Raw genomic sequence first — 14,767 nt, 5'->3', positions numbered from 1 at the left:
GAAGATGAAAGGAGAACGAAAAAAGGAAGACGCTCTGCAACGCTGATAAAGAACGTCCTTAATCGGAACGACACCGACATCAGGACATTCTCGAAAGCAGTATTTTCAGGGGAAATTTAATTTACAATTGAAATCTTCAATGCTCTCTCTTTTCGATGGATACTTCCATCACCTCGGCGATGGTGCTCTTAGCCTGAACGAGGACAGAGCTAGACTAGATAGACCAGTGGTTCCCAAACTTTTTCGGTGTGAGGGCCAAATTTAGAATTTCAGAGTACGGTCGGGGCCGCACGAATACTACGGCTATGAAACGGACCCAAACAGTCATCATGGCTATTTCGGAGTAGTTTTATTGCCCTGGCGAGATTTCAAAACTGTACACTGTTTACCGCTATTATCTGCTGCATTGGGTGTCCGCTGAGTGAATCAGCTTTTCGCGCCTAAACGCGCGAAGCGTGAGAAATTTCTTTAGTTTCATGACTGAATCGGTCAATATGATCGGGAATTGCATGTATTGCTATCAATTTTCATCCCGTCTCTGTTCACGTAATCTGATTTACCGGTAGAGCTGAGTGAGGTAAGTTTGAAAAGGTATAGGCCCCCTCAATAGTAATTAAACATCTTCGGGGGTATACCCGTTGGCAGGAACGTAACAGCACTTCTTCAGGACCCCGGGCTCCCATATAGGGTGATAAACTGACCCCGCATCACGTTGTTCGCTTTTGCCACGAAATTAAAGTTGTACTGTTTAGTGAGACAGCGCGACGTGCGAATATTTCGATAATTCATGATAAAATTGGTGAATAAGATCGGGAATTGCATGATTTGCCGGTAGAGCTAAGTGAGAGGTGTCTTTGAAACTGCAGACCCCGTAAAATTAAGCATCTTCGGGCGGGCGGACCCCTAGGTATGACTTCTTTACATGATGTTATTTCGTGACCTCCTCCTGTCTGCTATATCAAAAAATGTAGAATTGCCCAAACCTACTAAACTGAAAGATCACACGATTTCAGATTGGTATTTCTTAACTGGCATATAATTTTCTTTCCTGCGGGATGGTATTTGTCTTGTGATGTTAAGATTGCCAAGACAAGGACATTCGGCGCCAGTCATTTAGGCGCGTATATGGACAATTAAACTTATATGTATTTTGCATATATAACGAATTTTTTAGTATTTCGAAGTTTTTGGTCAGCATAAAACAGTCCTTTACGGCCAAGGCTTTCTCGCTGCCGATCGTTCTGACACACTTCTTGGAGTCACATGTTACATGGACTAAAACTTTATATGTCTTGCTGCGTTGTGGTGCGGTCATGGCCAACGCTGATATGCACATTTCTATAAATCTTGCGTATTTTTTCTTGGGGAAGAGTACCCAATAATCAAGATATGTGGCGAATTGAAATCACGCATAGCGCGAAAAATGTTTGAAAAAGTTTTTTTTTCCAAAAATACTCTATAATTTATGCTAATTCAGGAAATAATTTTGGGCCCCTTTCCAGCTCGGCCCCCTCAATTGGGGGGTTTGGGGTGCGGCAGTTACGGCCCTGACTATATAGGACTACCAATTATGCTGCTTTTAGCCGGCTAAGCAGTATGCATCTCGTCGTATTCAACCGTGAGTCACGTGTTGCACATCTAGTCATCATAGGGTTACCATACGTCCTCTTTTAAGATGATTTGTCCTCTTTTTTTATTTTTTTTAAAGTGTCCTCGGAGGACGCCCAAATGTCTTCTTTTTTGAGGATTTTGGTTACATATAGGGCCCAATTCGACTGATATACATTAAGTCAGCACTGCAGGAACGCTACGGTGGCTATTTCGGGAGCTGGACCGGAAAGTTGACCTTTTTTTCAGTCAACCACCTGTTAGTGTGAAAGAAAAACTGTATTTTCCGGGAGTTGAGCCTCTTTTTCTTTTTTAGTCAAGCGACCACGAAGTGGGAAAAATTTACCATTTTTTCAGGATTTTCCTCCGATTTTGAAAGTTATCAATACCTATTTATATCTATAGCTACTGTTCGTTCAACTGGAAAGTTAGGGCACATTGCATTGAAACAGCAGTGACGTAATGTTAGCAGTCTCTACTCACAACTTGCCTGCAATTCAGAGGCCAAGCCAAACAAGAGTATTTTATGAATACAAATTTTATTTTTTGTCATAAATCGATTTCTTAATATATTTTGGGGGCCGCAAGAAGGCTATCTGGGGGCCGCACTTGGGAATCACTGAGATAGACCTTTATATAATGTATATAATGCGGGGATGATCGAGGCTGGAACTTAATTACTTCACTTTGCTGGGTTTCATGTAGGGGACCTCGGGATTTTACGGGACTCGGACATGTCCTAGAAGAGTCATATTCAGTTCCTCGACACTAAATTATCATCGTATTGTGGCGTGTTCTACAGCCTTAAGACGTTTCATGCCAGCCTGGGTTCTTCTGATACTCTTTAAATCCTTAATCCAATCGAAGTTACAATATGGCATCCTCTGTTGGGGACTGCTAGTAAAACTGCACTCGAGCCACTGCAAAAACTACAACATAATGTAGGCTACTACGTATCACAGCTAGGGCCCCGAAGGGGTTGTCCATCCAACAATTCTCTGCTGCAGTGAAGAGATCCGGTGTTCAAAACATAGAAGATATGCGGAAACTAGAAATCGCCAAGTTTGTGTGTCAGTTTCACTGCGGTCATTACCCTGAATATCTCAATGACTTCGTTACCTCGGAATCGAAAGCACATAACCGTTGTACTGACGTAGAGTTATCAATACGTGGTTGTTAAACTGCGTTGCCTATTTTTATCTCTATATTGTAGTCATGATGCGGCCCGCGGCCTCTACGAATTTTAAAAAGTGCCCCGCGACCCATTTTGAGTGGCGACCCATGGCCTAGGCCAAGGTTTGTGTCTGATTCCAAAGACTACTCCAAGTCGTTTCAACACCTTCCTATCATTTCATGTATCGCAAATTTTGTGGTGTATTTATTAAACAAATAAAAATTGCTAATAAACCGAACCGAGAACTTGCGAGGGGTCCAAGCCGGGATTTAAGCCGACATGACACCCGGCTTTGGTTTTGCATGAAGTAGCTAATTAGGACTCCCTGTCTAAAGTTTCGAATCATCAGCTAGCAGAGCCAGCGTAAAAGGTTGATTTTCTCGACGGTACGCATCTTTAATAATTTCAAAATGACAAAGATGCGCGCGGCATGTCAGGTTGCGCCGGCATTTATAATACATTGTCATACTGTTTGCCATACCAACTCTCACCTCTTGGCAAAACCATTCATCTAGTCTAGTCACTGTAATAGGCCTAGTATATTCTTTCGGTCAGCCGCGTCGACCAAGTACCAAGCGGACCAGGGTCTCCGCATCTCATGAGATTTGAACCTACTCCATTTCATCATGTAAATATATTCTCGAATGGCGGCGGGCCTAATGATATCACTGCTGTGCCTTATGAAAGAGCTGATAGAACGCCCTGCCGATGGTCTCATGAATCGAGCAGCAATTCCAGTCAATCCACGCAGGTTTATCGAACAGCATTTCACCAAACTGTTCCTGGCGACAAGCTATGCTCGTCTCCAGCTGAGGGTGAGAATATTTTCCGTTGAGCAGTACAGAAACACAGTTTTTCCTACCACCAGAAAAATATATCGAAACAAAAATACAAAATATGCTTAAAATACAGCAATGACTCCCAACGTATTAGCATTTACGACAAAGCGGCATGCTAAAATTGTATGTGGCCGTTGGGATGCTTTAGTCTAGGGGTGCGATCGGTGCGGCATGTGAGAGCGTGACTATTATGCACCGGAGTTTCTGCCCTGGGTATCTCCAAGCTAGGAGATATGCAACGTTTTGGGAAACATGCAACTCAGTGAAGAGCGTTGTCAAAATGATTGGCGGCGATGCCGATAATACCTTGGCCCAAAATAACCGCCGCATGTTGGTCAAATCGTCCGATATTAATGTGCTCAGGCGTCGAAATGACCGGCACCAAACAGTCCAATATATTTTGAACAGCAACAATCGCTACAGCGATTTTAGAGTTTTTAGAGATTTAGAGCTTTACAGACAAACCTTGTGTCAAAGCTACCTTATTGTGACACCAAACCAACTTGTGTGATACAGGGCTCGGCATATTTTTCATGAGCAAACCATATCGTCGTAACAACTTTGGTGCGCGAGCTTGCGTCACTTATTGGCTATGGTATACCAAACATAGCGGATTTGGAAACAACCAAAGCAACTACAGAAGATAGATCTTAGCGCGAATATATATTAAGTAAATATTACCTACATTAAACGATAGCTCTGCTACGTAAGCGACCAAAATCCATAGCGTTCGCGGCCCACAATTTCAGAACCACTGATGCCGTTGCCAGCTTCACATAAGTAGTTGGCGGAATTCCTTAATCGGAGAAATAATATGACAAAACTATAAATGTTTGCCGCCGCTAGCTAGCGTAATATTTTGAAATTGACATATTTTTGGCACGCTGTACTCGAAAGGTTGCCGACGCCTGCAATACACCAGTACGATGGATCGTATACGAATCTATGGTCTTAACATAGAATGTAAAAAACATGTTGCGTTTCAGTTTTGAACTTGATTAATGGGAAAACACGTCGCGTTTTCGGTTTTAAACTTGTTTATTTCAAAAACACGTCGGCGTTTTCCGTCGTTTAACGTGTTATTGGAAAAAACATGCAAAAAACACGTTGAATACACGGTTTATTTTTTACAGTGTATACCGACGTGAAATCGATGTCGGGTAAGCTATTCTTGCAGATATTTAACGATCTGTGCAACACGAACTGTCTGCACCACTGCAACCCAGTCGCTGCTCTTATATATTGTCCTATAGGCCTATATTTGTGTAGGCACAGGCATCTATTTTCAGTGTTGTATAGGAATGTGTTGCTGAATATGATATGTAGTAAAACATGCCACACTATCACTACGATAAAGGCTATACCTCGATGCTCCTATTTTATATTTCATTGTTTGATACATTTGCATTATTGTGTGTCAAATAGCCTACTGATTTACATCAGTGGTTTTGAGCCGTTGGGCTACAAAGGCATTTCAGAACGATTTGGAATTTTATGAAGTCAATTAAAAGTTAATATTCATATTTTCAAATATATTATAGGTAAAACCGACTTTTATCGCAAGCCAGTGGTTCTCAACCCGAGTCCGCGGAAGGCGTTAGATGAGGCCGAGAAGTTATCAATTTATCCACATTATATAATCCGGAAAGCGTATATATACGTACGTCCGAGTACTTTGAAATCTAGTGTTTTTGAGACAAAAGTTTTTGTTAGTCTTCCAGATTAGTCTTCAAGTCTGTTCTTCATTCTATTATCCGATGGAATCAAAAAGACGTAGCTTTTGCCGATTTCTATGTATTCAGACGCTCGGCTGATCGTCGAGTTTGTAGCGTCGCATGCATGTCGTTCTGTAGGCTCGCAGTTAACCACGAAAGCAGTATCGCACCAAACTATTCACTTGGTAACGGATCATAAGGTGGAAAACCCCGACGTTTGAATTGACAAAGGCAAGTCCATCATAAAAAATATTTGTGGTGATCCGTTAAGTAGTTGAGTTTCCCATGACGATGAAATAATTATTATTGATGATGGAGAATTACCATCATTCGCCAGATATTTTGCGATTCACGTCAAGTAGGATTACATGAACTGGAACTTCAGCAAGATCATCATCATCATCATCATAACGATAGAATATTCCGTCTAACTACCATCTTTTCATTTCGCAAATTGCTAATTGTGAAACGAGTCTCTCCTCGAATAGTATATCCTCGTGCTATAGGCATATGCAGGATCGAAACATCCCTTCTTCATTCCCCAAAAAACGTTAGTCTGGGCCCCCATAAGATGATCAACCAAACGTCTGGGGACTTCACCTTACCTTCGTCCCTCAGGCCGCCATTTATGATGGGCTTTTCGCCACAACTCGAAGTGTTATAGGAGGTCTACGTATATTTGTTGTCTAGTCGCGCAAGGCGCAAAAATTTCAAATTCATGACTTAATTGTGTCATTAATATATCGGTAATTGCAGTTATATCTGATACACTCACTTTCACAGCCCACGTCATTAGATTAATCTACAGAGATGAGGAAGAAGGATCCTTCATAAATTCGGGGCTCGTAATTAATAATTATGCATGTCTTGGCGGTAGGGTTCTGGTTTAAATCAGGCTGATTTAAATCAGTGTGATTTAAATCAGGTTTTTTTCGTTGATATTTAATTTTAATTTTACCATTTTGATTTTATTGATTTTTTTGTTTTTTTTTCAAAATTTTCGGACGAGATGCGTGAATGTGGGTATTATTATCGGACAATCATGTGCATTTTATATAAACCGGAGATAACATCTCGTCACCGGCAGCGGTATAGTTCAGCTATTTGACAGACAGATGGGAAAAGAACAAAGAGCGATAGTCAAACAATATGTTTTGCTATATGCGTTTTGCTATTGAATACTGGTTAGTTGTCTGGAACATGCTGCTGCTATTTCCAAGGCCCTGATGGGATACAGCAAGCGAAGCGCAATCGGGAGTCTCTATCGAATTTGAAAAAATCCCTTATCTCTGACCCAGTTTTCTGACAGAAACCACTCCATCGATCAAGATGAATACAACTATTATGGATGGTCCCGATTTGACTCAACATGTTTCCTCGCTAACTAAGAGATCTATCGACTACTCGGGACCTATCATTGGAATGCATTACCACCACATATCCGTGAATTGCCTTATAATAGATTAAAAAAAGCTTACTTGATCACCTCTTGTCGTTACACTAACACTGACACTAACACTGTTGCCCTACCTCGCCCAGACATTGCTTCATTGATCATTTGCTACCATCGTTTCATTTTCCTTCTATTTTCCTTTCTTAACTAAACATTTTTTACAGCCAGACTGTTCAGAGTCAAGTGTACCTGTTTGAGGCTGGTGTGATCAGACTAGATGACCTTCACGGTCTTATCGATCATTCCTATCTAATACCGAATACTGTGCACGTATATTTTCTGAAACGCCATCATTGCCGTTTGTTGTGTATTTCGGTTGGATGAAAATAAAGACTCTCTCTCTCTCTCTCGCTACTAGAACCGATCAGTAATGATTCGCGCGACCCATCATTATCACATAGGTTTTCAGCTATCATTACCACATAGGTTGAACGTTTTCAGATATCTGGATGATAATTCACTGCCCCACATTATTAAAGTGTAAGCGTTATTCTTCATCACCTTGATTGACATGGTCGTCATTCATCCCATTTTCTTTTGTTGGTGCTGCTGTTATTATGAGTAAAAAAACAAAATAAAACAAAAAAATCATGATTTGAATTATTTAATTGATTAAAATCGATTTTAATCAAGGGCAAAATGATTTAAACCAGAACCCTACTTGGCGGACCCGTTGTTATTTTGTTGCATGTTTTTATTCCGCGACCTTTCGTCTGTTATATAGTCAAAATAGATTGGAATCGCCAGAACGCACCAGACCAAACTCGAAAAAAAAAATTTATTTCATGAGACGCACACGATATTTCAAATTAGTATTTCTTGACGGGGCGTATCAATTTCCTCTGCGGTAAGTGGCATTTTTATACTGTTGGGCAATGCGGACGCGCGCTGCTTTTAAAGTCACCGCGCACAGAAAAACGTGTGCCGCGCACAAGAAAGCCGAAGTGATGACTTTGTTTTAGTCGTTACGCACTGTTGTCCAAGGAACCGCACAGTGATTTGGTGAGTGCCCGCAGACTCGTATTAAATTAGAGGGAACATTGCTGTGGGGTGTTGATTCGGCCGAGGCCATTTAAACGCCTATATGAACAATTGAATATATTAAATGTATCTAAATGGTTTTGGACAGTCTTGTATATCTTTTGACAAGCTGGAGGGTTCAACAGAGAAAAAATTGTAAGGTACACTCGTCATACACCACAGTCTAGGCAATATACCGAATCTGCCGTAACCATGATAGGAATATGGATTAGCATAGGCAAGGCTGCAGGATATGCGAGGAATATAATAAAACAAATGCAAAATTTCATCAGTACTTAATTGCGACCTTGCACTTGAATTTGCCCAGTCAATTGCGCGAAGAGAGGCAGTAAGCCTCATTTCTAGTGCTCGTCTCATAAGCCAAAGTCCTTGATGGAAGTACTTTTTTGGATTGAATTTCAACAATACCCGAAAATCCTTGCTCGCAAAGCTATGTCGTCGGTAATACGAACGATGGAACGAAAGATGAGAATCGCTTTTGAATGAAATTTTGGTATTCAGTGATGTTTCGCAGCGACACCGAAAAGTCATTAGAGTTTTTGAAATGTTTTAACTCCGCCTTTCGAGCCACATCTGATCGCAGCTCATATAAATCCACTGTAGATCAAGTTAGACTCTTCATTTACAAACCGCTGCACGATTAGAGAATTAAGATTCAAGTAATCGACCCGTAGAAAAAAAGGCTTCGAAACTTTGATGTAGCACAGCGACAGGCTGATGTACGGCCGATTTTTATTTTGATGCACTGTCACTATGTCAGGGTTTTCGGTTTGCCAATTACAATTCGTAACGAATTCTTCAAGCATTCAGAATTAGATCAAGGCTCAGCCTTGATTTCGGCTCAGCTCACCCCATCCTATCCTCCGCTCTAGCTATATTAGCTATTTTTTGTAAGTTCATGCGTATGCCATGGATTTCTTTTGTCGTGACGTCACATTGGATTGGCTTTGTTCCCAAGATTCTTAGGAATTTCCATTACAAATATAGGGTCTATATGGCCCCGTTGACGAAAAAAGTTTCCGAACCGTATTAAACGTCTTTGACCACGACTACATCGTCATGTAGCATTATTACGGTCGGCGGTCATCATCATCATCAGAACATCCATTTCATTCCAATGATACATAACTACGTGCTCCAACTGTTGAACGTACCACAATTGCGAGGGGTTTAACCATTCGACAACGTATCCATTCGACAACGTATATGTCGACTATATCTAGTGCAAGTCGTTCGATGGCTCATGTACAGGCCGTGTTATTTTTGGCATTTCAGGAGCCAGATGCCAAAACTGCCAAAAATAAAAATTTGAAAATGCCAAAAATAAGCAATTTTTGGCATATGCCAAAAATAACACGGCCTGCCAAATAGTGTATTTCGTTCATGGTGTTGTGTTAACAGGACCGCGTTGCAAGCGAGAAGAGCGTTTGTGAAAGGCAGGTTTCTTAATCTGGGTCCAGCCCACCAATTAGGGGTGAAAGCATGGTGTCCTAAATGGTGTGGGCACAGCGAGATTGAACGGCTGACTGCATTTGGTTTACGTCATACTTTCCAATGTCCGAAGGCAATTTTACGACCATTTTTGACCGGCTTGTCGAGCGCTGAATTTGATAAAACGTGTATCAATGAGAAGCTGCCGCAGTACTGATTATCAAAATATAAATTATATTCTGTTCATGGAACTGGAACCCCCAAAATCAACCACGATTTTTGCATTGTGATCGAGTTAAACATTAGCTGCATGGTCTCGTTTTGTCAGACAGTTGTTGTGTCTTCCCAGGAGTCTTCCATGTGAGTTGGTAATATTGAGGCCACCTGAAGTGACAAAAGTCCTCCGAAAATACATCGGTAGACTGAAGGAGAAATGATAGTCGGGCTACTAAATAGAATGTGTTGAGAGACAACACAGGAAACTCCTGGAAAAGGATCGGGAAGAAAATTCTTTCCGCGATGAGATCGATGGCACTGGCGAAGTGATCTCTTTTCATGATGCATGGAAGCCGGTTCGGCCCTCCAAAGATTTTGAAGCTCTGAAAACCTTTTGTGGGTGACTGGCAACATTCTTTCCCTCAACGGCTACTGTTGAAGCCGATATTTCCCAGATTCGCTGGGCGAGAAATGAATTTAGGAGAAACTTAGCTGACCTGAGTTTGGAAGCACCGTTACAGTGCAAACGATTCAAGTCTATTCAACAGCTGTAACAATCAGCTGTTCAGCGTGTTTGTTATAGGTTTTTCTTTCTTTTTTTTTGCTTATTGGCACCGATTCCGATGGATACTGCACATTTTGTGGTTTCGTTTCATATTATTAACCTATGGGTTTTTTCTTATTGTTTGTTGGCACTTTTTGTGGTGTCTTTTGAGAAACTAGCCCAAATAAAGCGTTTTTGTGACTAATTCGAGGCTGAAACTATCTATTTAGAGGACGATGCCAAAACTGCCAAAAATAAAAATCGAAAAATGCCAAAAATAAGTTATTTTTGGCAGTTTTGGCATATGCCAAAAATAACACGGCCTGCTCATGTAGCATTCTTTTGCAAACTATTTACGTAATTATGTCAAAATTAATTAATTAATTATACAGCTTTTGAAAATTTTAATTTTAGATGCCATTCATTTAAAACGTGAGCATCGCATGTTTCAGCGTATATAAAGTTCGTGTGCTTTGGATGATAGTAGGATTCTATGACTGAATCAATCTATCTATAGTCCCATAGCATTCGTTCTTAATGTCGGCGATATCGCCCCCCAGTGGGCGATTTTGAGAAACAAGGGGGCGAAAATACCAAAAGGGGCGACTGGGGGCGATAGGAGGCGCAAATCTTAAAACGATGAGTGAGATATATTTAATTAACACGGCCCAAAATGCACGTGAAGACGGGTTATACTACATATGACGCGAAAACTCACGCAAAAGTAGACGCGGAAACCATTTTCCGAGCACCTACTTGGGCACATTACCTTTTCCTCAGTCCTTATACCAGCGATCAAAGTTAGGTGAGTAAATTTCCCGTTTATATGTCCTCGTTTCGAACCTGTAAATATGGAGGGCGAAAATCTGTTTCGAGATTAATAAGGGAGCGATGAGTCGAAAAAGGTTGAGAACCACTGTCCTATGCCTTTTTTTCGACAGATTTTGAGAAAACCGTCGTTTCTATTTAAGCTCCTGCACTGCGAATACAACACATTTTCGAGAAGCTATTTCAGAGTCTCGTCTGCAGGTCGATATAACACAGATTTTCTCAACCCGTTTGGAATTCTGTAGTGGTGTATTTGCGGTAAATTGCGGTAAAACAGTCATTCTGTAAGAGGGGCTGAGATGTTGCTTTTACCAGTTACATTTAATGCATTTCCGTCTAATAAGATATTGGTTACTCTGCTCTGGACCTCACGGGGATATTTGCTTATGAGTTAAGCTGAAATGGCGTGATACGTCAACTTGTCAAGCTAAGGTCCCTCTTAGTTATTTGCCGAATTTCCCTATTTGCTGCCGTCGAGTAATATGATGTTGAAATCGAAAGAATTATGATCAGTTGATCACAGATGTCGAGATTGCTGGAAATTATTGGTATTTCGAAGCAATGGTCTCTGAAACTATAAAGTTCATTTGCGAACGCGAACCTCTGAATCATCAAGGTTCGCATGCCGAACGCCAATTGAACCGAACGTCCGCAGTTTTCGCTATATAGCTATTATGCGGCTGTGGTGGACTATCCTCTTTCGATTTGAGGTCGAAAATACTAATTCCTAGAATAGCACCCAAATCGGAGTTACATATAGTGAGTGAGTAAGTGCCGTTATCCCACGCGAATATATAGTAGGCTTGAATATGTCGTTGATAATTATTTATTTTATCATCGATTGACCTTCTTTTATAGACGCTTCTGCCGTCCCGGAACTGTTATTATTGTAGCATGATCCGTGCATTTCACGCAATCTCCGTCTTATGTTTGACTATTCATATTACTCAATGTCATCCGGGTGGCGATGAAGGACAGGAAGCCACACTCGATACTGATGACTTGGGGCGGATGGTTCGAGCTAATATTGAAGGTATCATTATGATCATGGACCATGGTTCGTTCATTTTTTCAATCATTGCAATGAATAGCATCATAACCTATCGAGACCATAGGACCAACAGGAAGCGCTATAAGCTGCTTGCTCCAATATTTTTCAGCTTGTGTGTGTGTGCGGCAGTTTAAAATGAGGATGTCACGTATGCATGCTCTGCCCAAGCCCACTACCCAAGTGATTAACAGAAAGTGATTACTATCACATTTTCTCAGATGTTATTTCCGAGGTCATGCAGAATTACACTGATCTCAAGCAAGAGATTGAAGTATTACGGAACGGTAATCGGGACGACTTATAGAGCTAGACTATGTATATAGAGAAGTATTATTTTTAATACATGCTTCAGAACTGCGGGATAGAAGAACGATAGGTTGCAGCCAAGTTGACCCAAACTCATATAGGTCCGGTAACGAAACTCGAGGCATGTTTGAAATTTATGTGCCAGCACATAAAGTCGAGGCGTCATGTGATCTCAGTACGGATGGTGGACGATGGACAGTAAGTATGAACTGTTAATACATTGCCAAAATTATAAAATCCCGTGGGTTCCCATCCAAGTCCATGCATATCTCTGGTAGCCCTAATATCCGCTAGATAACGGTTAATGAGCGGATGTGTTTTAGCTAGAAATAAATTTGTAATTAAACAATCCCGAAGGTACGTTTGAAGACGAGTTCTGCTATCAGCGAGTGTTACTTGAACTCCTGGACATATTCAAATTAATCAGGTGATACAAAGACGCATGGATGGAAGTGTGGATTTTTTTCGAAATCATACCGATTACGTGAATGGGTTTGGAGATGCCGCTGGAGAGTTTTGGATAGGTATGTGACAGGGTTGTAACCAAGTGACAAGGCTTCGAGTCACAAGTCAATCTCGCTTTTATAGTTTTGACTCGAGTCAAGTCGGGTCATTTTCAATTCGGCACCGAGTCAAGTCCTAGTCCAAGTTATCGAGTAGAGGTTCGAGTCCAAGTCATTGTGTTGACTGCTCAAGTGCTCAGTTTCCAGTTAAAGTCTTGTTAAACCCACTGTTATAACTCTGTTTGGTGATATCGAATGGTTCGCATTTTCATTATACTAATTTTTAATAGCTTCTGGTCGCATTAAAGTACCAGTACCAATAGACGAAATCCCAATAGGTTGGTTACTTTACTATTCTTCGAAATTACAATGAAATGTCGGTCTTGGCCGTCTGAGTCTCGAGTCATATGACTTGGTTCGAGTCATGCGCAATGTCGAGTCGAGTCGAGTCATTTCCGTACTCGACATTGCGCATATTTTGAGAAAATGACTCGAGTCATCAGAAAATCGTGACTCGAAGTCTGACTCGAGTCATTACAACACTAGTATGTGATAGTGATACCAGCGAACTCAGCCCTTGAATATATCCGTCTTTCACTTTCATACATTAGAAGAACATGATATGTCTATTTGATAAAATGTAAATTGTGAAAAGTAAGTAAGTGATTCAGGGCAAAGTATAGAAGAAAATGTAACATAAAATTCGTGACAATGCTGCAAGTAGAGAAAGTCAAGAACTTTCGTATAGAGTCTGCATTTTCCTATTGGCTATTCGTGTTCACCATACGCTAATATCAAATACAGGACTGGAAAATCTGCACATCATATTGCAGTCAGGCGACAATTTCCAATTGAGAATTGACATGGAAGATTGGGAAGGCACTAAAAAGTTTGCACAGTATTCGTAAGTATCATCATTTTAGTTTATGTAATGATGCATGCGCCAAATTGAAGCCACACACTTTGTAAACTCAGTAGGCTATGGTTCTCCATCCGTGCAGATTGAGTGTTCTTGATATTTTGCCGGGGACTCGCTTCCCATTTATAGATTCATCCTTATATTATTGTCGAGGATCAATAAATAGTACTGCATAGTGCATAAGGAGAGAAGGCTTCTACTGCCCTGAATTTGTTTCGAAAATCAGCTACGTGTTTCTTGGATGACTTCTACAGGTATCATGTACCGTGTTGTATAAGTACCTTGACTCCGGAAAAGTATAATTCGTTACTGACCACCTCATGCAGGCGTACTGTACACAGACTATATCTTTTCCAGCTAATGATTTATTAGGTATTTTTACTTCTCCATATACAAACAAATGACACACGATATTGTCAGATGTCTGTAAGAATGAATATTGATGTTCATTGTTCAGGCGATTCGATATCGGTGGGGCTCGGGAAGATTACATCTTAGACGTGTCTGGATACTCGGGGACAGCGACCGATTCGATGAATGCGCACAACAAAGGCAAATTCTCCACCCGTGATCACGATGTGGACACTAACAGTGGAAATTGCGCATTGTTATATAAAGGAGGGTGGTGGTACACTGCTTGTCACCATGCCAACTTAAACGGCCACTACTACAATGGCGGGGTGCATGAATCCTACGCTGATGGCATAAATTGGCGATCGTGGAAGGGATATCACTATTCTCTTAAATTTGTGGAAATGAAAATCAGGCCATCAAACTGAAATGCTTGCTAACGAACGTATGTAAATATGTTATTTGTTGACTGCAAACAGAAATGATCTTTATTGGAATAATTACATTCATTTAATTATGATTAGAGCACGACGGATAACGTATGGGAAACTATCACGTGTATGACACCTTTGTCTTTTGTACTGAATACGAATAAATGCTTACGACGCAGCGATATAAAGATCCCGCTTGTGTTGATAAGGCAAGCAAAATTCTGTTTCATAATCTAGTTGGCTCCGGGATGTGAGCAGCGAGGTTACAGCAATTCTTTCATAATATCAAGATAACTCTAGCTCCGCAGATCAAGGATAGGGAGTTTACGTCTGAGTCACGAATCTGAGTCGGGATTC

The 14,767-nt window shown here is 40.9% G+C and overlaps 1 protein-coding gene and 1 long non-coding RNA gene across 4 annotated transcripts in view; one reads left to right on the top strand and one right to left on the bottom strand.

The window, feature by feature from the left end:
• The window catches only part of LOC145439715 (uncharacterized), a 129,356-nt gene extending 119,009 nt beyond the window's left edge, over positions 1-10,347 (bottom strand). The window contains exon 1 of the long non-coding RNA XR_013915323.1: positions 6,836-10,347. This is a non-coding gene — a long non-coding RNA (uncharacterized LOC145439715). The remainder of the gene's footprint in view (positions 1-6,835) is intronic.
• Positions 1-14,598, top strand: part of LOC145439693 (microfibril-associated glycoprotein 4-like) — a 62,309-nt gene extending 47,711 nt beyond the window's left edge. Inside the window, exons 1-6 of one of the 3 annotated variants that reach the window (XM_080317250.1) lie at positions 11,021-11,906; positions 12,119-12,184; positions 12,253-12,404; positions 12,634-12,730; positions 13,514-13,613; positions 14,086-14,598. In XM_080317250.1, coding sequence (XP_080173376.1) covers positions 11,744-11,906; positions 12,119-12,184; positions 12,253-12,404; positions 12,634-12,730; positions 13,514-13,613; positions 14,086-14,407 — 900 coding nt within the window. In that variant the 5' untranslated portion in view covers positions 11,021-11,743 and the 3' untranslated portion in view covers positions 14,408-14,598. Of the gene's footprint in view, positions 1-11,020; positions 11,907-12,118; positions 12,185-12,252; positions 12,405-12,633; positions 12,731-13,513; positions 13,614-14,085 lie in introns of those variants that run through there. The other 2 variants (XM_080317251.1, XM_080317246.1) reach the window with 2 other exon arrangements.
• The last annotated feature ends 169 nt before the right edge of the window (positions 14,599-14,767 follow it).

The sequence above is a fragment of the Botryllus schlosseri genome, chromosome 5 (genome assembly GCF_051294905.1).
Source record: "Botryllus schlosseri isolate E-star chromosome 5, Bs_hap1, whole genome shotgun sequence".
NCBI classification, from domain to species: domain Eukaryota; kingdom Metazoa; phylum Chordata; class Ascidiacea; order Stolidobranchia; family Styelidae; genus Botryllus; species Botryllus schlosseri.
Note: the sequence above shows the minus strand (reverse complement) of the source record. Positions and strands in the feature narration are given on the sequence as shown.